Source organism: Corvus moneduloides, chromosome 2, assembly GCF_009650955.1.
Source record: "Corvus moneduloides isolate bCorMon1 chromosome 2, bCorMon1.pri, whole genome shotgun sequence".
NCBI classification, from domain to species: Eukaryota; Metazoa; Chordata; class Aves; order Passeriformes; family Corvidae; genus Corvus; species Corvus moneduloides.
In genome coordinates, this window is record NC_045477.1 from 22,328,765 (window position 1) to 22,355,595 (window position 26,831).

The following is a 26,831-nucleotide window of genomic DNA, read 5'->3' on the forward strand; positions in this document are numbered from 1 at the left end:
TCCTATGCATGTCAACACTTCTGCTGATGACAAAGTTTGGAATAAAAAAGGTAGCGAAAGCTCTAAAGCTGACACAAGGTCTAATTAAGACACATCACTTCTTTGAAATAGTTATCACCAGTATTATCACCAGTAGTCATAACTTCAGTATCAGAGTAAATTGAGGGGTTTTTTCATTATACTCAAAAAAAATCTTGTAACAGGCATCCATAAAGCATTTTTTCAGATAGTGTTCATAAATGCAATCATCAGCTCCAATTAAAATGCTGCCAGTCACCCACTTGTATGACAGTTTTACGTGCATCTCCAAATATATGAAAATCTGTATTTTCTCAGTAGATTTGTTTGCAGATGTCAGATTCTATTTTTATCTCCTGGATAAACAGCAATTGAATGTGAGTTCGGTACATTTAACTGTAACATATCCAATCTGCTTACTTAAAAAGCATGGAAGAGGCTTGGGAAACAAATAGACCCCAATTTATGCAAGTATGCACAAACCTAATAGGTGTAGCTATATATATATATATATATATATATATGAATGCACACATAACCAGATGCATAGTAGTCTCAGTATTGAAAAAATTCTCCACTTCTGGTTCTGTCAGATTTAGTAATACAGGTAAATTTGATTATTCTGGTATCTTTTACAATAATTTTTAATTCTTGTAGATTGACAATAAATTCATTTCTGTAATAACCTATTTAGGTATCTATACACACAAAAATACATACTTGTATGTTGACTTCCAAGGGAATTTTTAAAAGAACTTATGTTAGGAGTGCTGACTCTCAGTAAAGTTTTTATTCCTGAATAGCTCAAGTTCTCTAGAAAAATCTACAGATTATATTGTACAATGAGATAAAAGATGAAATGTATCAATGATTCCTCCAAATCAAACAACAGAACTTTGAGTTTATGATCTTGTCTGTGCTACCCCCATTCCATCTGCGCAATAAATCACATAGAGTAAACAGCAGAGAACACAGTCGGCTTATTTTAAGGATAAAGAACTACTGAAACCTTGTTTAGATTAAAAGACAGCAGTTCCAGGGAGAGTAAATCTGTCACAATTTATATTTAGCTTTTATGCCACCCTTCTCACAGACCAAAACCTCAAGTTATATTCTCCTCTTTTCTTTTAAAGTACATCCAATCTGATGTCAAACATTCTTTACCACATTTCCTTTAGCTACTGTAAAATTCCATGCCTACTCAGAACTCTGCCAGCAATGATTTAATTAGTGCTATTCATTTTCTTTGCTGGATTTTCTTTTTTCTAGAGTGCACAAACAGCCTCAGTTTTACCTCCCAGGAATACAGTCTCTCTGTGTACATCAGCTGCTGAGGATCCATGACGTTCAACAGAGCTATCTTGGGTTTAGATTTCACCTTCCCCTTTACTTGGCACAGTAACTGGAATCAAAGATATGTTTACTGGCTGTTTCACAGAAAGAAGCAAGATAATCACTTATAAAATCACTTAGCTTGGAAAAACCTCAAGACCATCAAGTCTAACCACTACCCAGCACTAAAAAGTCCACCACTGAACCTTATCCCTAAGTGCCACCTCTGCATGACTTTTGAGCACCTTCAGGGATGGTGACTCTACCACTTCCCTGAGCAGCCTGTTCCAGGGTTTGATAACTTTCAGTGAAATAATTTTCCTAAGATCCAATCTAAACTTCTCCTGGCACAATCTAAGGCCGTTTTCTCTTGTCCTTTCAGGTACCTGAGAGAGTGATAAGGTCCCACCTGAGCCTTCTTTTCTCCAGGCTAAACACCTCCAGCTCCCACAGCTGCTCCTCGCAGGACTTGTGCTCCAGACCCTTCACCAGCCCCATTGCCCTTCTCTGGACACACTCCAGCACCTCAGTGTCTTTCTTTTAGAAAGGGGCCTAGAACTGGACACAGGATTTGAGGTGCGGCCTCACCAGTGCTGAGTACTGGGGTACAATCACTGCCCTGATCCTGCTGGCCACACTACTGCTGACACAGACCAGGATGCCATGGGCTTTTCTGAAGCCATGTTTGTTTTTCCACAAAACACACCTGTTAAAATAAGTGTTGCTGTACCTTATTTGACATTCAAAAACCACTCTTGCTATTAAAGCATTGGAAGAAACATATAAAACAGGCCAGAAAAAGTTATTCCAAATATGATCCTAAAGCAGAATCTTTCTTGAGCAGAACCTGTAGAATTTTTGTAATTTGCAAATGGCTTTACATGAAGATTTTTTAAATGCAAGTAAAAGAGATGCTATCTTCCATACCACTCAAAACTGAACGACTATTTCTGCACTTTGTAGCAAATTTCATAGACAGCTGCAATCTGCCATACCTGGATTTATCAGATGCGATTTCATACACTAAGACAAGTCAATTTAATAACCTGCTCCTTAGGGCCAAAATTTTGTTTCTCCCCCATTTCCCTCTCTGTCCAGTCCCAACTGCACTCCTTCCACTTTCTTTATGCATCATTCTGACTAACACTGGAGGTAAGCACCAGATAACGCAGTTTGCTAATCTGGCAAAAAAAGTAGCACAGCAAAAGAACTGGTATTTTGCCAGGTTAGTGCATTGGATGGCTCACAGTAATATATCTGACAAGCACCAGAATTGGAGCAAAGGAAGTGTCAGGACTGTGCAGCTAAGCTAAAGGAGGGGACAGAGCAATGCGTCCACTGTCATGTGTTAGTGAGTCAGAATAATGTTTTGTTTGCCTAGGTATAAAATGGCCACTATATTTTCTGATAACATGCATAACAAGCAGCTATGCCTACTGGACAAGCCTTGCATGGGTTGCAGATGTCTTACAGTTTTGCTCAAGCAACTAACAGTGAAAACGAAGATTTGCATGCCCCACAGCCTCCATCCGTGACAGTATGGAACCTGTAAGTCTAAATAATATGTATTAATAACAACAGCAGACCACACTATAACACATACAAAAACGTATTACTAATTTAAGCCTGCTTGATGGTGAATAATTTTTTCAGTGGTGTGGAGGCCATTCTGGACCCAGTAGGCTGTTTTCTTTGCCCTGGATTTAAGACAAACTTCCTCTCATTTCATGATAAGCAAAGATGGTAATAGCTAGAGAAGAGGTTTTTTTCAGAATTTCTCATTGTAACTGACCACTAAATAATCAGCAGTTTGATTAAAAAAAAAAAAAGGAGATGTCGTATTCTATATGTTTGAAGTAGAGAGCTCTAATGGCTAAGTGCAGCTCTGATACAATAAGAGAACTCCAAAGGAAAGGACTCAGTGACTCCAAAAAGTACTTACAAATGAATTTTAACAAGCATTTGTCAGCTGAATAAATGACAATATAGAAATATGCATCCTGGAATCTGAGCACAGCATGCCACTTCTTCAGATCTCTTACTGGAATAATCATTGTTAACAACACTGATTTTAACCTATTTATTCAGACTGAGAATGTAAAAAACCCCCAGACTTCTCCTTTTCCTCTGAAATCAAGAAGAGACATAAGTCTGACCAAGTATCTTAATTTCTCATCTCCTTGTATGGTGATACAGAACCTTCTCTGGCAGCAACCAGAGACTGCACACTTGGTTTTACTGTGTGTAGTGTCAGAAGGTTCTCCAGACAGGGACTAGAGAAGAACGATATGGAGACAATAAGAAAAGGAATTCAATTTCATAGCCCCTCTTCAACTGAATGTGTTTTCCTGAAGCAAGGATATTCCAGGTAGAGTGGTACCAAGCAATGATCTGAGCAATGACCAAAGGTATGGGAGCTGGAAACAGGCTCCAAACAGGAAAAACAAAACCTCAAAGGAAAAATAAAATTTGCTGTGTTTAGGATAAAGGAGACGAATGACCAGATGCCATAGCAACTGTTTCAGGAGTGGGGTTTTGGCCCTTTATTTGCAGATTTTGTTAGCCTGTGTTGGTAACAGGAAGACACTCCATCAGTGATTCGCAGTGCAGTCTGATTCTGTGGGCTGCACCTATTAGGATGCAGTACCCAGCAGTCATCACTGTAGGTAAAGCCTACAGTTGTTTGAAGCTCCTTGGGAAGCCCACAGAGGCTGCTAGGATCAGTAGAGCACAGCGACAGCAATTCCCAGCGCTACAGAAGCAGGAGCAGTTGCATCTGAGCACCCTGAAAAGAAATCTAGGAGAAGACAAATTGGCTGCCATACCAAAATGAACTTTCATTTATCTCTGCGTTCTAATGGCAGCTTATGAATAATATGCTCTATTGCAGGACAATTTAACATAGTCAGCTTCAGTACTGCTGCTGGATCGCGTGAAATGATCACCTGAAGGCCTGGTGTTAGACATTAATTCACAACACAGAAGTACATGCTTCTTTGTTTTGTTTTAAACAGCTTGTCTTTTGAGACCTGTGAACTTGTGTCCACTAGAAATTCCAATACTATGAGAATCTTTTAGAAAGACAAGGAAGCAACAATACCATTATGCAACTCAGACTCATCACAGGAAAACTTGTTCTACATCACTGCATGAATACTAAACATAAATTCACTCTTCCCATCCCTTTGTGCTCCCTAAACAAGAGAGTCCGATCCAAACCAGGTCCCTTTGGTGTCACCAGTAAACAAACAAATAAATAATTGGGTGAATTTCTCTGATGGCAGCCAAGTAGTCTGTCCTTTCACTCCATCAACAGTACTGTTTAGAAACACCAACCAACCACAGTGTAATTAATTCCCTTTTTGTTACCTGGCATACTCGTGGCAGAATGAAATTGTGCAGTTCTGTTAAAAAGTATTTTTACAGGATACTGTGGAAAACTTAGAGCCACTAAAACCTGTATTTTCCTCAGTTTGCTAAAAAAGAACCCATTATGAATTGTACTTCCAGATGTAATACTTAGTCTGTTACATCTCGACTTGAATTTTATTGCCCGATTTCAACAATTACAAAGGTCTGCAACAAGACTGGCCTAAATGAGTGGTGTTCTGGTGGTAGTCTTAGGATCTGTTTCACTGCAAAGTTATTAGTCCACACGTAGGTTTTTCATGTAATATGTTCTGTAAAACTTAGAGCCAAGTGGAGAAACCTCAGTTAAAATGAATAAATGAGTAATTCTTTTTATGGCACTCTCTGTCTTCCGAGCTGTTTCCACTAACTCAGGGCTCAATTAAGCAAACCAGGCTCTGTGTGACTAAGCTGAGAAGCATTTATGTTATGACGTATCTTCAAAAAAAATCAAAATCCCTGGTAATCCTGATCCTCTTGTTTGATTCAGATACTAGAACTGGTAGAAAGTTTTCCGTGAATGAGGCAGGAGTTTGCTAGCAAAACAGGAGCAGAGATGTTAAAAGGAAGGACACTTTGAAAAACATTCTCTTCCCTTCTGCTACCTCTTTATAATCTATTTTTATAGAAGATACATAGAGAATTTTATATAAGCTTAGGGATATAGCTGTTTTTCCTCTTCATGTTCCATTCCTGTGGCAGGAGACATGTAGGTTTAAATTAATTCTACATGAACCTGTATTAATTCAGGTTCTATACCTGAATTTTCCTCAGAGGAGGGACTTTTAAAGATACAGGATGCCTAGGCAGTGACAGCACTGCTCCTAGAAAAGCCAGATTGCTAAGATGGAAAGAAGAGGTGGACTCAGGAGTCAGTTTTCTGCAAGGTCTTCTTCCTACTTTTACCATGAAATTCCCAATACCCTCAACTCTGAAGGAATCAGTGAAGTGTCCAGGGACAAAGCCCCAGCTTTTTAACCTTGCATACCTCTACAAAGAAGAAGAAACCGTGACTACTAGATTTCCACTTCCCAGAAGTGCACAAATTCAAGGGAATTTTCTTCTTTGGTTTCGAACAGAATATATTCAATCTACTTCACACAGGTAAGAAATTAACAGCGGAACTATCAAGGCAAAGCATGTCACATAACTTGAGGTTTAGTTGAGTGTAGAGGATTCCTTGTGGAATATAGGATACCCCAGGAGAGCTTGGGCATCCCCGGGCTGTTGCAGAAGTAGCCCTGACGGGGCCTCAGGCTGAAGATAGGCTTGCAAGGCACCTGCTAGCTGGCAGCCTTGAACAGCCTCGGGAAAAGGTATACACTGGTCAGCTCCCCCGCTGCTTAGAGGCTTTCTCGTGGGAAAGGGGTGTGAACTTTGGGAAAAAAGTATAACTGGGTGTAACCGAACAATAAACTGGAGCACGATGCTCAAATCGTATAGGTGTTCGTGTCGTGACTCTGGCTGGATTCCCCTGCTCCCGGGACACCCCCCCGCTACAGTTGAGTCTTATGAGAAATTCTGGATCAGACAGAAACTGAGGCTTACAAAAATGCAACTGTTCACACCAAGAGTACCCAAAAATGGAGGAACCAAAGTTTTAGCAACATTACATGAAGCACAGGCTCTTTTTCCACAAGGAGATTTTTCTTTACTCTGTAACCTCTCTTTGGGTTCATTGCATTTATAGTTACCGTGGGAACAAGGATAACAAAAGAACCATTATATTGCTATTTCATACAGCACTGTCCCCTACTTTAAACACATATTTGGCTACAAAAAGTTTGTAAAAAATATTGGTTTATTAGTTCTGTATCCTGTAACTTTTAAACCTTCCTGTAATATTCTTTCTCCTTTTTTTCCTTGCTTTATATGTATTTTCACCAAACTGGAATACATTGGAACCATGCCAAACTAAGAAAATTATGTAGAGAAACATTTTGAAATACATCACATTTAAATATCCTTTTTTTTTTAAATATAAGTCTTCAAATTTAATTACCTTGTAATTAAGTTTATTCTGTGTAGACTTCTAACTTTAAAATCCTACTGCATTAAAAACAACATATAAATTGCAGGCACTGAAGTACCTTTATAATTAATGAAAAGAAATAGACACTTTTACAGTGCTTCACCTTCTCCTCTGGGAAGAGATGAATTCTGTCCTAAAATCACTTATTTCCCACCATTCACTTGAAAGAGTCTAAATAATTTCATACATAACCATCTAACTGCAATCTAACGTTGGCTAACTGCATTGCAGCAATGAATTTATTTATTGCTAGCACAACATTCACAACTTGCTCACTACCACTTTGCTGTCCACTTTTACTTTCCTGGCTGAAAAAGATCAATTCTGTTTTATCTTAACCAATATATGCCAAAACCATATGCAAAAAACTCAATCAGAAATTTTTCTTTGAAGCCTGGTTAATTCTTTTCTTTAGGACCTGGTTAATTCCTCAACAGCACATCCTTTTCCAGTCCATCTTGCAAAGCAAAATGAAGTAGAACATAACAACTGTAACCTTACCTGAGCACTTGCAGAAGATAATTCACATCCCTGTATTACAAATACATAGAAATGGTGCAAATTCTGAATGAGAAAGGATACATTCGTATGGCTCCTGTTCTTGTTCCAATTGCCAGGATTTTCTGAACTGGGTCAAAAGCTAAGGCAGTGGGTAGGTAAGGAAAACCATGGCGAACCGTCTGAAACAGAGCAAACGAGCAAAGTGACTGCACTGCAACCACAGGGAACAGCATGAATGTTTTATGTTACATGTACAAGAAGAGAATCTATGTTTTTCTGAACATTGTAGCATTTTCAATACATTTCAAGAGAAGTATTAAAGAAGATACAGTGTTTTGAATACAGAGGTGAATTTTGTTCACATGAATTTCCAGTTATGCTTTAAGGTCAGTAATATTTTTAAATGGTTTTATTGCAACAAAGTGGATTGCTAAGTGTATGTTTTTATACAACTGGTATATACTGCTGAAGTGGTATACTGAAAGATAACCTCAATATGCAGGGCAGCTGAACTGTAAACTGAAAAAAAAGACACATAACATGCTTTCAAAACACTGTCAGAAACCTCAGCCTCAAAAGAACAGCTCTAGCAGAAAGAAATGGAATATGTCCAGGGGAAGAGATCCAATAAACCAATAAACTGAATTGAGTCTATGAGGTAAAAACCCTTAATATCAATTTAAAAAACAAAGACGCCAGAGAAGATGTTCTCAAAATGAGCAACTGAACCACTCACCCTTTCTTAATCTTTGTTTATAATACTATGCTTTTAATTCTAATTTTTGCAGCAATACTTTGGGGAATAAATAAACTGAGCATGATACAACACATCCCTGAAGACTGTCTCAATATTTTAAGTTACCTTAACCTGGAGGTTATGACCAACATGACTTGCCCAATTCTTATGAGGAAGCATCTGATGAGGGAGAACACTAGCATAAGAATAAAATTGAAAATAAAAAAACTAGACTATAAAAACACACATAAAAATGAACTGTAATTAAATTTGTATGTGTGACTGCTTACCTAAAACTGGTTACAAAATACTAATTTTTTAGTATAATAGTAATGGTTTATATTATTTAACATAATAAACTCTAGGACTGACTCTTTTTTTAGTAAGCGGTTGGGATTGGAGAGGAAGTACTTTGAACAAATGAAATTTAACTTTTTAAACTATTTTCCTCTTCCTTGAAATTATCTTTTTCAAGAACTATGTCTGCTGAAGCATTCAGCAGTCCCTGTGGAACAACTTCAACAAAAGGGACTCCTTAATTGCAGACCTGTTGAGTAAAAGGCAGCTGATGATTCCACAGCTGTATCACTCCAACTCCTCCAATACAGCTGGAAACACTTGAACTGATATTCACAAGCGGTTTGGGAACAACCAAATGTATGTTTTTCAGCAAATAACCACTTCCTTAAAAGAGATCTTACTTGCTCGTATCTTAATTACTGCTGATAAGGGAAGCTGTTTAAAGAATGTCTAATTATTAGTTTTTAGACTGAAAAAACCGAGCAGCATATGCTACTTCAGTAAGCTGTAGAAAAGTAACTCTCTTCTTATGTTAATGTAGGCATTTATCAAAGATCTCAGTTCTGTTTCTGGTTTGCTTTGCTTTGTGTTTTGGGGTTTTTTAACTTTCTTATCTTCTTAAGTGTTAGGACTACTCAGAATATAAAGTTTTTCACTCTGATACCTAAGCTGGGACCAGACATACACCACAGAAATGGTTTTACCTCTCATATCACAAAAATATCAGGAATCGTGGATTGTAGTATTTTCTAGTGTGTTGAATATTTAGCATTACTAAGTTCCTATTATATTGGAAATATCTGTATTCTGGTGAACAAATGTTCTTCCTTATCAGAAAAAACCCCCCATCTATTTCACCAATTATCTTTTTTTAATTATTAATTTTAGAAAACCTCTCTATAGTAAAGTTTGAATTCTGATCAGTTCCAGCCACAGTAAGCTTCTCTGATTAGCTATGACTGGAGCTTTCAGTACTATTTTTAAGATCTAAGAATGCAAAGTTAAGTATTTTTAAAGACTTATTTGCATTCTTGCCTACATATTTAGCTTCTGCATTGTATTTTCAGTATTTCTGCAATCTAAAGTCAGACTTCCCATTTGGAAATTTTAATTGGGTCCAGTATTTTAGACAGAACTAGGTTTTAAAAGAACAGTGATGTACATCTTTTCAGGATCATAGCTCAGTAAAATTTTTGAACTCTAGGATTGGCTCAAAAGTGCTATTTCTATTTTGCAGCCATTTTCCAAATTTGAGTATTTCGACTAATTCCAGTTGGGAGGTTTTTGTGAATGCAAAATTCTGCCATTTGTAAAATATTTTTTAAAACTGTTGAAATCTATTGAACATCCAAGTAAATTACACTTTTCAAGTAAAATATTTATATTTATTAGGACTCTAAAAGAACAAAACCATTTTGGAAGGAAAGCCAAGTTATACAGTACAAGAGTTAGGGCAGAAAAAAATGTCTCTATAACTGAGGGCTTGACACAAATCAGAGCAGCCTCAGAAATTATTCTGAAGATCAAACCTATTCAACAAAAGAACATGGAAAAGCTGTAACACTCCAAACTCCCAGATTCTCGTCCTCAGCTTTGGTCCAAAAACCCTTCTATTTCCAAGGACAGTGAGAAAAATTTACATGAAAAGCTAGCACTTGGAGTAGACTTTTCAGCTGTGCATTGATACAGCTTGTGTGAACATGTGTGAAAGGAGGAGTAACAATTCTAGAATCGTGCCTGAGCTACCTTACAGCATTTACTAATACAGATGAAAGAGAAGGCCACAAAATTAGCTTGATCCTAGGGTGACCAAAAAAAAAAGTACATTCCTACTTAATCTGAGTTGTGTCCAGTAGGAACAACATAGAACAAAACTATCAGTGGTGCTCAGAAATGCAAAACAAAGTAGTTAGGGTATTTTTCCAAAATTAATCTCAACAGCAGGCAAAAGCAGAAGTATACTTAAAAATCAGTCTGTGTTCAAAGAAATATAGGGCCTAACTACCCCAAATACCCCAAGAAAGAAGCTGCCAAGGAAAAAAAAAGGAGGAAAAAAAACCAGACAGCAGATGGAGCCAGGACTGCTTTTCTCCACATTATCCAGCTTCCTTTTATGTCTCCTTTTTGGGCACGCTTTCTCTAGAGGCAGTCTGTGCTCCCTAGGACATAGAGTTTCTGTGCAATATGCAAAATAATTAATCTGAAACAGAACAACTACAAATGCAGATAAAATTTCAGCATAAATCTTTGTTCAGCTTGGTTATTCTCTTTTAAATTCTCTTTTAAAAAATTTTAAGCAGTGAATTGCATGTATATATCATTAAAGTAATCTTTACACAACCAATTTACCTAAATTAATAGAGGAAATTGATTATTTGGTCTTGCTAGTAATCTACCAATGAACATTTTAATATCCTGTACAGAACATAATGGTCTTTTTCAGTCTAAGATACCATGATATATTTCAGTAGCTGGGAAAAAAAAAACGCACAGCTACTAATATGCAATACCCAGTATAATTGTTCACATGGTGCATAATGCAATTCTTCAGTATAAGAGTTTTTCTTAACTTTTGTTCTGTGGTAGTTTATCTCAGACTTCAAATACACCTTTTTAATAAAAGTGATTATAACATTCTCTAAATAGCTCCAGAAAATACAGAACTAGAACAAATTTTAAAGTGTATCAACTAATAAATTGATTTTATAGTCAAAAGTGTTTCTGTCAATTTGTATAAACTTAAAATTTGTAACTTTTCGACTAATATTTTAGAGATACGCTGTTTCATTTAACATTTGACAGCAAAAGTGATTTACTTAGGTAAATAATTTTGAGAATATGTACATTTGTTAAAATTTAACTATGTAGTCTAAACCTGTGACTCAGCACTTAGAGTCTACCTTCAAATTGTGACCAACACGCCACATGCAAAAATGTCATTGAAGAAGTAATTGAGTGGTTTACAAAACAGAGGATGAAGTATTGACTGAAACCTCTCCAGCCTCTTACTCAGCTATGTAGGAAATTAAAAAATGTGAATGATTACAGCATTTTCACCACTTCAATACTATTTTTAGTACTGTGGTACTCCAAGATTGTAGTGGTAAAAATGAGTGCTTATACAAATGAGCTGCCATGTATTATGTTTCTACAGACCATGACGCCTCATTTATGGATCTGTGTGTCTGTAATCTCTGAGTGGTAAGACTGATCCCTTCTCATGAAAAATGGCAAGAGAACAAGATATCAGCAAGCTTCCAACGTAAGTAAACAATACAGGAGAGATAAATTTTTTATTGGTTAAATTTCCATTTTTTAAAAGTAATACTTTTTGTAAAAATCACAGCGTAGCTAAAACTTTTCAAACCCAAGTTATTGATTGCTCTCAACCTGTATTAGGAACCAGGGCTTCAGAGCATGTTCACAGAATATTCTAAAAAACTACCTTTTTTTTTTTTCTTAGATAAAGATACCCACACATAGTTCTTTTCCTTGGCGTAAAGCTAGAAAGAGTCATCTGGAAAAAGCCATTTACAAAAGGGACTCTGGACCTGTAGATTGGGAAGGCTGATTGCTGTCCCTGACAAGATGGTAAAATAAAGACTAACAGAGCACACAGATAAAGATTGTTGCAGAAGTCAGCAGAGTTTCTTCAATGGGAAATCACATCTGACTAGTTTTCTCTAATTCTATGAAGCTGTCAGCATGCAAGTAAATAAAGGGGATATGAATATACATAAGTTTTCCAAAAGCCTTCCAAAAACATTCCACAGCAATGTATTAGAGAAACAGAAGTGTCATGGGACTGAAGAAATTTCTTTGTGGACTGAAAGCTGGTTAAATAACAGAAAACAAAGCATAGAATTTTACAGATTTTTTTACCATGAAAAAAATTCACAAGTAGAGTTCTCCACACTTGGACCAATTTTACTCATTGTCTTTAACAACCTATAAAAGGTAATGAACCCTGAAATCTCTGAGTTCATAGCTAATAGTAAGCTCCTTTGGATAGTGAAATTCAGTACTCCTGGTGACCAGCTCCTGAAAGACCTCATTAGAGTGACTTAAGTGGGCAAGAAGTTGATAAATGAGCTTCAGCATGGACAGATGTAAGATAAGACATCTAGAAGAAAAAAAAAATCTTAACTGCATCTGCACAGTGCTGAATTTGGAATTACCATTTACAACTCAGCAAAGTCATTTTTGGGCATGGTTGTCATTCCTCTGAAATATTTGGTTTAATGTTCAACAGCAACCCAAAAAGCCAAGTAATGTTAGACATCATGAGGAAGAGCATAAAGAATAACACAAAGGGCATCATTCTGCTGCTATAGAAAACTTGTGTGAGCTGTATGTGGGGGAATATGACTAAGACTTACATAAACAAGTGAGTGGGCAAGCTAAACATATTTGGCAAAGCCATGGAGGCATTCAAAAGAAATTAAAGATTAGTTTGAAACAGAAAAAAAAAAAAACCCAAAAAACTTCTTACACAATAGGTAATGAACTTCTGAAATTTGCTGCCATAGGAGGTGTTGAAGGCTGACAGCATCAGAAGGCTCAAAAAGGCATTGGATAAATTCACTCACATGATTGATAAATGGATTTTAAAAGGATCAGCTAAAGATAGGCCCTCTGACATGTCAAATCCAGTGATGGTGGATGACGGGAGATTGGAAAGGGAATGGACTGCAGAAGATGATGTAACTTATTACCCTCCCTAAGTGACAATTCCGCTGCCACTGTCAGAGACTGACTGCTGGGAGATATGGACCATGGGTTTGTCTCAGCAGGATATTTCTTATGAGCTTATTATCCTCGCCAGTAGCAGTGAAACAGAGAGGAAGTAAAAGGAGATCAGTATTGGTGGAGAAAAATACAGTAAAGAAGAAAACATGGAAAATGTGGGCACAAAGAAGTATTACTGAAATAGGAATACTGGGTCAGGAAGAAAAGATATGCATAGGAAACAAACAAAATTTCGTAATATTTCCATACACAAACTTTTGGCATAGAATAGTAATACTTCTAGCAGTAGGCAAATTTGGTTTGTTTTTTAGTTTTTAAATTATAGAACTTACTTTGTCATAAAAGGTCACTTAATTAGCTATGGTAGAATTTTGAAAAAATAGCTGTCCTAGACATAACGCAGACTTCAAATACAGCCTGAATTTTAAAAGTTTAGTTTCACAAATATCATACACTGATAATTATATGAAAAATAAGAGAGATTTTACAGTATTTGAAATTAACTGCCTTCTATATTATACATTTTTGTACAATGAACATACGAATTTTTTTTCCGTGACAAAGGTCTCTGCAGATACTTCCAGGATGTGTTTTTCCACTGTCATTTTCACTTCTGCAAGCTAGATGTTAAAGACTATTAAATAAGGATGGTTGTATTTAGATGGGGTTCATATAGATACAAACGGCCAAGCTAAGTAAACCACAGGGGAAAAATAAGGCCTTCTGAATTTCAAAAAGCATTCTCTTCAGGCTTGTTCTTTGAAATACACTGTAATGTATCAAAAATACAAAATTAATATATTTTAGACAGGAAAATCCACAAATAAATGAAATTACGTTTGTCCATGAGCTTCATTATTCCCAGCTCAGGTGAGGTTGGAAGGGAACTCTGTGGACTATCTAGTCCTACCCCTCCTGCCCAAAGCTAAAGTAGTTGGATTTTAATATCACTTTCTTTATCTATTTAGATCAGTGTAGCTGTGGCAAATCAACTGCTTGGCAACTACACCATCCTGCTACATCTACCACAGCACTGAGTTACAGCATAATAAGTTACAGGGTAATACATGGATATAACCATCCTAAGGGAGGCATTATGCCCTTTGGAGAAATCCCAAGTCCAAGGCGGAACAATGTATGCAAAATTCTTTCACCTCTTCCCTTCCTATTCTTTCTAAAAGAACTCTAGCAAGTTTAAAAACAAACAACCAAACCAAAAAACCCAACAAAACCCAGGCAAATATAGAAAAAGGGAAGAAAAATTGAGACCACAATGAAGAAATTGCATCCATTGTACAGTAAGTATGCCATAATGTACTTCCCACTATTGCCATTTAAACTGGCAAGAAGAAATAGGGCATCAGCCTATGGAGAAATGCCTTGGACGTTCATAAAACTCTATCTGCCCTTGGCTTTAATGTAAAATTATAAAAAAACCCCAACCCTAAACTACTGATTGCAAAGTTCGTTTTGGTTACCTCCTTAAGCAAGACTTCAGTCCAAATGGAGAATCTTTATAATCAAAGTAATTCAGACAGCAATTCCATTGATTTTGTTGTTGCATCGTTTAACTGTATTACTCTAGAACTTGAGACAGGCTGGTTCAGAATATCATCTGCCTGAAGGAGATCTGCTTTAGGGGTACTTACAAGAATTGAAAAATCACTCAACTTATCTGATATACCTGAAAGGAAAATATTTTGTCTTCACTATGACTGTGGATGCAGAGAATGAGATAATTTCATGACTTTAATGAGAAATTAAACAAAAACAGAACTGTTTTTATTAAGTTTATATCAGACCAACATAGCGATAATGCTAATTAATTTTGCATGACTTCCCATTTTTGGATTTCTGAAACTTTGCTACTTTAGGCTGATTATGTTCTGTTCTGTTATGGCTGATTGTGGTTTCTGGTCTGAAGCAAATGCTTCTGTTGCTGCTTTCAGAATATTTCAATTTTTTTTAAAAATCATCCCTATTTAGGGATTTTAAAAATTTTGCTGCTGTGATAAAGTTCTTGAAGGGTGGGGGGTTTAGGGAGGGGAATGGCAGGAGAGGAAGCTACAGAAACAGTGTTAAAACTCTACTTTGATATAGAGATAATCTGTATTATTGGTTTATTCCCATGAAAATCTGTTTTGCACTGTAATTTGGTATTCTTGTATACAAATGCTATTACCAGATTTCATTACTAGCATTTACAATGTTGTTTACTATTTAATACTAAGTCATAATTGATCTTCTCCTACTTTCTTCCTTTACACATGCTGTATGCAATTTGAAGATTTTTTTTTTTCTGATGTTGAATTGAGAATTTAATCTGAAAATAATGGCCAGCATCTCATCTCACAGAGGGTGAAGATATATTCCAAATGAAATTGCGGTATTTTGTGGCAGGGTTTTACCCTCTCAGAGCAGTGAAATCCAGCAGATCTTGCCCATCACTATCCCACTCTGCATTGCCCATGAAGCTACCAAGGACACAGCTCACAGACAAAAATGAAGACAGTACAGCCAAGGATCATAAGAATCAGATTTCTGTTTACATAACCACAGGCCACTTTTCCTGCCTTTGCCTCATTCAGGGAGCATTTAAAAATATATGTAGGGACAAACAATGAATAAAGTAGAGATCTCTGGACTCAGTAAAATTAAGTTCTATCCACAGCTACAATGGAATGTATGTGTAACACAAGTGATGGTGGACAGCTGTAACTGGAGAGCACATCTCCTCTCTTAAGGGATACAATAGATGGAACAGGATGAACGAAGCAGAGATGAGCATTCATTAATTTATTATTATTTATTATTTTTGTGATGTCCAGTGGATAACACAGAGACCTTCTCACAGGAAGAACACACAGAGAATAGCATCCATCCTCCCAATATGCTGTGTACTGTTCAAAACAAATGTGATGGAGGACAGGAACAAAATGTAAGCAAACACTTCAAGAAAATAAAAAGATGCAATAAAGACAAGACTGCCTCACATACAGACATAACTGGACACTAGCTGAATAAGGGACCTGATCCCTGAGTGTCTGACCTCACGGCATTCTTACATAACAGATTTTAGATAAAACGGAAGCAATTATTTTTAATTTATTGGATTCAAAATCTGCAAAAACACATGCAACCATATACACATGCATCTACATATATACCACAGAATTCAGTAAGGCTCCATCTGAGTACATGCATTAATCAACTCAAAGCCTTGAATATTGAGGTTGGGTTTTTTTCAGCACTATATACAACTTAACTTCAAAGGAACCATAAAGAGTGCACCTCTTCAGACTTTGACCCTAGCTACAGGTGACAGATTGTCTCTAGTACTTTTTATTATTCATAGTCTTTGCTGGTGATCTGTTAGGAATGGACACAGCACTTCACAAAGATAACATCTTATTACATTTGAGCATACTTACCAGCCATCTGTACCTAATATTGCTTTCTCTCCCCAGACACACATTACTTATACTTCTAATCCTACAGTCCTCTAGTTTTCCCCTATAATGATTCTAACACACATTGTGACAAATTAACATACCCCATAAGCTACTTTTATAAGCATTTTTTCTTAGAACAGCCAACAGACTACTATATTCATATAGTTTAGGAAGGTATATTAGTTCATGCTCTACTGCTTCTTTTTCTCTGTTTATAAAGTGAATATACTAACTTTTCACAGTACTTTCACACAGACTTCCAAAAGTGATTTGGGCATAAATCACACACCAGAGAGTATCAGATGTCTCAAACCAGAAATCAGATATGAATGGATATTCATCTCAACTAAGTGAGAATGGGGTCTGTCTTGGATTTAGTCCAGCTCCACCGAGGACAGCTGCATGTTTTACACAGAATATGCATTTCTATTTGGAAAAAAATCTTCATATTTTTATCCATGAACCTCTAAGTAATTTCTTGGTAATTTCTTTAAGAAATTAAGTGTAAGTATTTTTCTTTCAAAAATAAATTGGGGGTATATTTGCTCATGCAACCAACTTTTTATGTGACAGCTCCTCAATTAGAACACTCAGAGCCAACCAGGCTGAATTTCCTCCATCCTCCTAGAAGAGATTAAAAATTGCTTTTCCCAGTGCAATAGTGAGAAACTTTCTCATTAAATATCTGGTGACCCACAGGTGAGGTATAATATAGCCAGTGTGTCCAGTTCTCACTAGCAGTTGGAGTTGTTCAGCCTGGAGAAGAGGAGGCTCCAGGGACACCTTATAGCACCTTCCAGTACCTAAAGGGGGCTAAAATAAAGCTAGAGAGGGACTTCTTACCAGGGCCTGTAGTGATAGGACAAGGAGGAACGGCTTCAAAGCAAATGAGAATAGATTTAGATTAGATATTGGAAAAAATTCTTTACTGAGAGGGTGGTGAGGCACTCGAAAAGGCTGCCCAGAGAAGCTGTCGATGCCCCATTCTTGAAAGTGTTCAAGGACAGATTGGATGGTGCTTTCAGCAGCCTGGTCTAGTGGAAAGTGCCTGTGCCCATGCTAGTGGGGTTGGGACTAGATGATCTTCCAACATCTGTGATCCCATGGATTAAAAAAAAACCAACAAAAACCAAAAAAATCCCCCATTTGAAATGGCACACAAAATTAGAGAAAATAGTTTAGCCTTTAGGTTTCCCTTTCTGAAGTCAAGAGTTGAACTCAGTGATCCTCAAGGGTCCCTTCCAACTCAGGTCATTCTATTATCCTTATATCGTTAAAAATACAAGGTCAACCATAGAAAGCGAAACAATTAAAAAATACATTAAATAATCTATGCAGTATGAATTTGTTCTCCTCTTGTAGGGATTAATTAAATTATCTTTTTCTGCCATAGTACAGCAAAGCCAGAAATCCATCTGTAGTCATTTGAGACAGAGGAAATTCAGAGTCATTCTGGCTATCTAAGGAAGTTGGACATATAAACTGACAGTATGAACAACCAACCTAAAGATCACTCTGCAACTGTGCAGAATATGTGCAACAGAATGTGAAAACAATGGAAGACACAATGGGAAGATGTGGGATAAGTTAAATATGCTAGAAGAAAAACAGATGCAAAGCAGGTCAAGCGGGAAACTCAAAACAGTGGACACTGAACATTCTGGCATTTTGGATTTACTGTGGCCTCTATACTGCAGGAATAATAATAATTTCCACCTCATAGAAATATTATGAAGGTCAATTCATTAATGTTTATAAAGCTTTCAGAACTACAGTGGTAAGCACTTCTGTTAGAAAAGTCCATGGGGAACTTAATATTCAGGGATGCTCCGAGTTTTAAGTATGCAAAGAAATATTGAAGTACTTTCCTATGAGCAAACACTATTTGTTCTGCTAAATTAAACCTATAGACGAAATATGGGATCATGTAATTAAAAGTTGTCTGTGCAAACAAAGTTATTTAAGAAATGTGGAAATTTTGAGTGCTTTTGAGTTCAGCAACCTTAAAAGTCTTGAAACAATTTTGAAGATGCAATTGCACGTGTTGGCCATGAAGGGTGTGCATTACTTCATTTGAGATTAATAATGCAAAAAGATAGATACTTGCACAAAAAACCCCAAACAAGTTAATCCAGTTATATGACTACAGGTACCTTAAAATCTTCAAAGATCTTTCAAAAGAAGCTTTTAATGTGCTATGCTCTTTCCTAGGGGTGAGTCCTATTTCTAATTAATACAAACACTTAGGAAAGAAAAATACATTATGCTCATCACAACTTCCATGAAATTACTATAATCTAATTTAGAAGTGTCATTTGTGACTCTGTAGTTTTAAACAGAATAGGGTTTTGCATCTAACTTTAGATCCAAACTCTGGTATAAAGGAAAGAATCCTTCCCAACATTACCTTATTTACCATTTAAGTACCGAATGAACTCCGAGAACTTACAAATAAACGTTCATACCAATTTTAAAATGGGTTTTCACTGAAATGCAGCACTTTGCATGCATTTTACTTTTTTGTTCCCTGTATGACCGTAGTAAGGAAATAAGACAGATTAACCCAGCAGCTCAAACTGACTAAAACACTGTGGATAGCTTGTAACAAAGATTTTCTTTTGTTTTTAATTCTTCATAACCAAAAATGTGCTCCTGCAGCATTGTGCTTAAATTGCCATTCCAAAATTCATATTCTCTCTATTATCACTGAACTGTAGTGTCATGTTGCATTTGCAGTTAAAGTACCTATTTGACTGCTGTCAGAAGCATTAAATGTTTATCTTCATAGGTTGACAAAATAAGGTATTACCATCTATAAACTCTGGGAATTAAAATTTAAGACCACCTGATAGGAAATCCAGGTAATTAAGGTATTTAAACTGGCTACTGATTGACTGTATCTTGAAGGCCTGTTTTTGCAAAATGTAAGCAGGATTAGGAAGGCACAACTGCAGTTGGCTATGGGATTCCATACCGGTTTTAACAAAAGCCTAAAACTATTCTGGCCTCCGTGGGTTTTGCACAAAGACTGGGTAATGTACATACTAAAACTATGACTATACTATCAATATAAACAAAACAGCAAGATTTAAAGGATGGTTATTGGGCTGTAAGACTACCCAGTAACAACACTGAAGACCAGTTTGGAGAAGAACAGAAATCTCATGCTTTGGGGTTTAAAGGCAGTCCTTAACCATTTGGGGAGTAATTCTTTGAGAAGAAGACTAAATTGTCAGTTCTTGGACCTTTTTGTGGGTATCCAGATGCTGCCTACAGCAAAAGAAAACATGTTTGAGTAGATTAATTGTATACTTGGTAAAGTGCCACTGTTACTGTGCTCTTAACTGAGGTCTTGATTTCAAAGTTATTAGCCTCATGCTCTACGAATTCACCCTATGACTGTTCTTCAAGAAAACCTTGAGTAGTTCTACTCGGGAGACTTATTTTCACGAGGAACAAGTACTTCACATACAAAAAAAATTTACATCTTCATTCTTACTCATCCCCTAACAAGCAACCTTCTGAAAAAGTAATAAAATCACTGTTTTCTCCTTTTAATTTCCCTCTGCTCAAAGTTCTACTCAAATGATTTAAAACATCCTAACTGTCATCTTCTCACTTCCTCTATTAATAGCAGATCTCTCCCCAGTGCTGTGTTTTAGTTTCTAGATGCTCTGGACAAACACAGGTGAGTCTAAAAATCCTTACCAGAGGGAAAAAAACAACATGTATACAGAGGGAAAATACAAAGAAGCAAACCCAAGGAAATTAGGTCTATCCCAATTAAAATTAACATAGACTTCATTAGCTTATTCTACTGGATCATGCCTAGTTTTAGGATGATGCTGCTATCTCACACATTCAGTTCAACTAATGTGAACTATAATCAATATTTTCATGATTTCCACTTGGAGACCCAAATCCCAAGAGCAGCCCCTAGATACAGCCTAAACTGTACCTCAGCTTCCTGTTGTCACAAAATAGCTATGACAAAAATTTCACATTGCTTGAGTACTTTGAAAATGGTGCCACTGATTCATTATTACAGCTACCAACATATAAATTTGTCATGCTTAAAACAGGACGTAGCTACTCCATAAGTAACAGTTTCAAGAATATTTCATTCTTTCAGTACAGAAGATCACATTAATGTTTTAAATATAAATGTCAAAAGTAACTCATTGAGAACATCTCAGTGTAAAATATTCAGTTTACTTCTGTTAAACTCTAATCAGTATCTCAAAAGGACATTGTGGTAATAAGCATCCTAAAAATGCCACAAAATGGAGAGCTGGCTTTCAGGTGTGTTACAAATGAAAGCAGGTGTGTTACCATTCAAAACCAGCGTCCTGCTAGAGGATTGGATCTGTGTTTTCCGTCAAGCAGGTCTCCCACAAACTTCAGAAAGGCAATTTATTTACATAAAAATTGCAGGGGAAGGCCCTTTAATTCTTAAGTATGAGTCAGCTTTTATGTTTCACTTCTAAATGAGGACTTTTATAATCAGCAAAGAAAAGAAAACCAGTCTGAGGTGCCACTTAGGCTGTTAGCCCAGATGCCTTGATGCTGCAGGTAACAAACCAAAACTGCCATTAGCTTTACTCAGTTCTGTGTGCAGCAGGATCACAGATCATGGATCCTTAAATATGCAGCCCATAGAACTTACGTAACTGAACATGAAAATACCCAGTTCAAATACCAGAAGTCCTTGCTCAACAAAAGCTTGTGGAGGACAGAATTCGGGTTATGTGCATGTCGGTGCATTTTTAGTTCAGTTCAGGCTGACTGAGGTACAAATTCTGGCTGGGCTCTGGCCCCCTGGAGCAGGCAGGGTGAAGCTGTGCCTGCATCAGGCCCCACTGCCTTCGGCTCCCTTGCAATAGTGCAGGATGCAGGACTGGGCCCTCACAGCTTCTGGGGCTTCCTTCAAACATGCTCGTGGTGCTCCTCAAGTGCTCGAGAGCCGATGAAGTGGAGCCCGTGGATAAACACTGCAGAGTGTCAGGAGCACATGATCACCGAGTGTTTTGGAAGTTTGCTTTCGGCATACCTTTGCATCTTGAAAAAAGGAAGCCGGTGTTTTGTGTACAACAGACTTCTGCAGTAACATGCATTCATAAGCAAGTGCTGCTGCAAGCAACCAAAAGGTTTCCTATACAAATATTTACTTTGTTGAGAACATTTTAACCTGAGAGCTAAGACAGACAAGTATTGGCTACTGAAATCTTCTTCAAATGACATATTCCTTTACACATATTTCAAGCAGATCTATCAGAACATAACACTGTCTTCAAGTAGCATCAAAGCAAACAAGGGAAATAATGGAGATTAGGAAAAAAATAATTTCATTTCATCTTACGTTGCTCATTTTCAAAAATAGGCCATACAAAATAAGACTATGTCTCACTAAATACAGATCTTCATCCCTATCACATGATTTAAACATGAAGAACCATGTTGAGTTTTAGCCTTACTTAGAAATCTTTGAATGTCAGACCTTTTAATGATATTTTAATGTACCTTGATTGTTTGTATTATCTTTTTCCTGAAGTGACAAAAATACGAAATCACTGTACTGAACACCTGGAGTTTCACAAAATGCTAAATTACCGTGTACATAAGCAAAAGTAGTCAAATCCACGCCTGGGAAGCAGGTATGATTCTTATGCACTCATCACTGACACTATTAAACTACAGAATAATTTGAGTCAAAAGGCTGGAACCTGTTGTGGTTCAGGATGGCAAAAACTATAAAAAAAAAAAAAATTAGAATTTTGTAGAACCTATCTAAAGGTCTCTGAGTCTTTAAGCCATAGGGGCTCACCCTTCTCCCCTTGAACTCTGGAAGAGTTTTGACACTAGCTGTAGCTGAAAGCCAAACAGAATTAGAAACATGATATCTGAGATCAGGAAAGCTGTTTCACAAGGAGCAGATCTGCACACAAAATGCCTTATAGGCTTGTCTTGGTTGTTTATATTTCTTTCTTCTTCCCAAAACATGAAAAGAAATGATGATGTGCAGGAGTTGGCTGTAATCTAAATTTCAGATCAATTTGTATCTCATTAATAAAAGCAAAGTATACTTAATAGGTGGGATCCATTTACTACTAGTAATGCAAATTGCACTAATTAAAAATTCTGGTTTTGAAGCTTCTAATCAAAACAATTAAGCAAACAAAACTTCTAGTAAACCCACCAGAATTCACATAAAAGTGACAGGTAATAGCAGAGGATCATAATCTCCTTTCGTGTTTTGTCTTCATTACAAAAGTATGATTTTCATATTCCAAAGTTGGTCAGAAGTACCAAACAGTTTGTACTATTTTACAGGTGCAAATATTTAAGACCACCACTAAAAGCTTTGTTGCAGAAAACAGATACAAACCAAAATACATACAAGGATAGCTTATGCTTTCTACTCATAGAAAATTCCCACTTAAGGAACTGACCAACACATCAAAACCAATGCCAAACAGATTTGGCAACTTTTGGTATTTATGCTGTCCCACTAAGTTTGCTATCATGCAATCATAAACTTCAGTACTTATGGTAAACAGCCACCCTGAATCTACATCCAGCTCCTCACAAATAATTTAAATCCTAGGTCCAGTAACCGCTGCACTGTCTTTTACTTCTAGCTTGTACCTTTTTCTTAAAATAGAGAAGGAAAGGCAGGGAGGATAAGAAGAGTGAGGAGGGGAAGTAGATGTGTACAATTTTCAATTTCTAATGACTTGTAAATGTTATCGGGACTAGCACCAATTGATTTGCTTTCCTGTCCACAATCCTGTCAGCACTTTGGGGTCCAAGTGTGAACTTGGAATTCGGCCCTGAGTGCTGAAATCAAGATTTATACAAATTTACTGACCACCCCAACTCTGCAGCAGGAAGAAAAAAGCATCCAGTGGATCTCTGTCTTTTCATTCCAAAGTCCTTATACAACCACTGCAGCTGTCACCTAAAACGCTTATTGATATCATATTACTACCCCCCCACACACCCCCAAATCCAAAGTAGCTTTTATTATTTCCATAGAAAATAAAAATACAGCCTTTACCTTACAGATCTGAAAATAATCTGAAGTGAGCGTCTCCTGGATCTCCTCTCTGGGTGTCCCTGCAGCTCCCGCAGTCCCTCCTGGGTGCACGGAGCCACCACCAGCCCCACTTCCACTGCCACCGCCACTGCTTCCAACAGGGGATGAGGCAGTTAAACCATCCAAAACTTTGCGAAAATTAAATTTCTTCATTTTGGAAAAATCTTTCGGAAGATTTGGGGGGGGAGAAAGGATGTGTCGTAACACATTCAGCTACATGTAGCGACCGAGAAAGTCTTTAATGGTCCTCTTGAGTGAGGCAGCACTTTAAGTCTCTTGTACCAAACAGAACGTCAATATTAGGTATAATTGATTGAAAAATACAAAGGCTTCATTTTGTCAGACGCAAAAGCTACCTGGAAAGGTCCTTTCCAAAAATAAATAAATAAATAAATAAATAATCCACAAGCAGCAGGACTAAGATTTACGTTCAAACAAGGAACAATGGAACAACCGCCATCGGGTTCGCTCACAAAATCCACATTTAGCAGTGGTCAAAACAGAAAAGTAAATAAAAAATTCAAGCCGGCATCCGAAACAGTGGGATCCATCCCTCTACCTTATCTGCCTAAGATCTGCTTTCGACACTTGATTATTTCAGCAAAACTACCAGAATTCGTCTACATTCAATTTCCCCTTCCCCTCCAAACCCCTTTGAGCCAGGGGTATCACTGCCCCCGACGTTTCCGAGGAGCGGATTCCCCGTTCCCAGCCGCTGGCGCGACTCCTGTTCCTGGTTCCCTGCCCACCCCAGCAAACGCCGGCAGCCGCTGCCGCACTCGGTGCTCCTCTCTCTCTCCCCTCGGGCTCCACGGCGGGGTGCGAGATGCGGGCTGAGAGCCCCCTCGCTTTCCTCGCCGCTCCGGCCGCCGCTCCGTGAAGAGCGACGGCAACGAGCGACCCCCTAAGTCAGTCCGGCCGTCCCGGGCTGACCACCCGTCCCGTCCCTGCGCTGACGGACCCACCGCCCGTCCCGATCACCGAGCCTGAGCCGCTGCCGTGCTCTCCCCCCGGGGCCGCTCCGGCGGGACCGGGCTCCCTTCGGCGCCGGGGGGACCCGGGGCGGGGAGAGGCGGGGCGGGTGAGGAGCGGAGCGGGGCAGGTGAGCGGGGAGCGGCGGTGGCGGCGGCTCCTGCCCGCCCAGCGCGCTCGCAGCCGTTCTCCGAGGTACTGAAACCTCCGCCGGCGTCAGCCGCAGCTCCTCCTCCTCCCCCTTCCTCCTCCTCCTCCTCTCTCTCCCTGCCTCCCTCCCCCGTCCGCCAGGCCCCGCCTGCCGCACCAGCGCACAGCCGGTGCCTGCACCCTCCACCCCGCCCCTCGCTCCCGGCTCCGCGGTGGGCGGGGAGCGGGAAAGGCGGGGAAACGTTAGTGATTGACAGGCACCCGCGGGTTCCTATTGGTTACTGTGGTCAAGTCCGGTGGACGTGACTGGCGGAGAGGGGAGAGGGGGCGGGGACTGCGCGCAGCGTCCCGGCGGGCGCTCGGCTTCAGGTAGGGAACGAGCGGTGTCTGACAGCCGCCGCCATCCGCGGCTCCTGATTGGGGCGCTGCGAGGATGGGCACGCGCTGCCACCAATGGGAGCTCAACTCCGCGACGCCCCGCCCCCAGCCCGGCGGGGTGGGCGGGGCCAGGGCAGCCCCCGCCCCACTGCGGCGAGAGCGGCAGCGGCCCCGGCGCTGCTGAGGGGGAGCAGCCCCCGGGGGGAGCGGGGCTGGCGGGGAGCTGGGTTTGTGGCCGTCGGGAGGACTGAAAGTTGGTTTCGCAGCCTCAGCGGCGTGCGGGGGGTCAAACCGCCCCTAAATTCGGTATGAAGTTGTGTCAAGGGTCGTCTGGGTTGGTTATTAGCAAAAGGTTCTTTCACCCTGCGGGTGTTTAGGCACTGTAACAGGCTCCCCAGGGAAGCAGTCACAGCACCAAGCCTGACAGAGTTCGAGAGCGTTTGGACAATGCTCTCGGGCACGTGGTGTGACTCTTGGGGATGCTCCAGTGCAGGGCAGGAGATGGACTGGATGAGCCTTGTGGGTCGCTTCCAACCCAGGATATTCTGTGATTCTGTAAAGATGTCGCGGGAGATGACGGTCTCGGCGGTGGCAGAGAGAGGTGCTGAGTGAGGAGCTCCCGGTTTTGGCCATGGCACGGAGGGGTCTGTGCGGGTCGGTGCTCAGCCCGCGCACTGACATCGCCTCCCCGGGGACAAATCCCTTTTCCCTTCCCGGGAGGAATACGAAGGACCCAGGGCTGCCCTTCCCGAGGCTCGCTCCGAAGCCGTGCAAGTTGCGTGGGATAGCTCTCTGGCCTCCGAAGCGCGATCCGGCACACGAGGTGTTACACTGCACACAGGCCTCTATAAAAGGGTTATTCGGGTCGGGAACAAATGAGGCAGCGATTAAAAGTGACTCACGGCACAGCGCTGTCAACGTGGTTGGAAGCCGAGAAAATAAAATGGTGTGAGGAATTTCTTCTGTACGGGAATAAACACCTAACACCTCTCCTCTCCTGTGTAGGAATTAATACGTAACACCTCACCAAAGTGTTGCACATTCCTCACACTTGAGGTGAACAATGAGTGCACACTGGTCACCTCATTTTTCAGATGTTTCAGGGATGCTTAGTGTAGTTCTGATACCCACTGTAATACCTAATTTGTTTTTCATGAAACTTACATTTCTGTGAAGCAAGATAATACTCTTTATTTCAGCTTCTTACGCGGAGATCCATACTTTATTTTTCTTCACTTTAGCTCATCCCTTTGTTCACAGGTACTCCCCATCTGAATGATAAGAAGATTGCAGTAAAGTTCAAAGAATAACTAGCTTCACTTAATGCCCTCATGAAAAATAAAGGATACATTGCTGATGAAACTGGAAAGGTTGATAGGTTTCCCTAGCCAGGAAAAAAGGGAACATAACTTTGTATGGGAAACAAAATATATGAGGACTATGGCAAGGAGACAGAAATGAAAAAGGGCATGGAACTGAGTAAGCAAATCTGTAAAGATATAAGTAGAGAGTTTTGGAGAATAAGGGAAAGTCAAAACCCAGTTGAAGCTATTTGAAGAATGTCATGTCCTACTGATATTACGTTCAACAGAGGCAATGCAAGTTAAAAAAAAAAAGGCTAACAAAACCCAAAAGAAAGATAACAACATGAATTGTAAATAGGAAAGGGAAAGATAAGGTTAAAAATGAAATAATTAGGATGACGAA

At 39.0% G+C, this 26,831-nt stretch overlaps 1 protein-coding gene across 9 annotated transcripts in view; it reads right to left on the reverse strand.

The window, feature by feature from the left end:
• STXBP5L (syntaxin binding protein 5 like) overlaps window positions 1-24,801 on the reverse strand; it is a 189,286-nt gene extending 164,485 nt beyond the window's left edge. For 4 of the 9 annotated variants that reach the window (XM_032098447.1, XM_032098444.1, XM_032098446.1 and 1 more), the window contains exons 1-2: window positions 23,586-23,777; window positions 7,373-7,470 (exon numbers count right to left, since the gene is read on the reverse strand). In XM_032098447.1, the coding sequence (XP_031954338.1) occupies window positions 7,373-7,470; window positions 23,586-23,777 (290 nt within the window). Of the gene's footprint in view, window positions 1-7,372; window positions 7,471-23,585 lie in introns of all 9 variants that reach the window. The other 5 variants (XM_032098441.1, XM_032098443.1, XM_032098438.1 and 2 more) reach the window with 4 other exon arrangements.
• Between the last annotated feature and the right edge of the window lie 2,030 nt (window positions 24,802-26,831).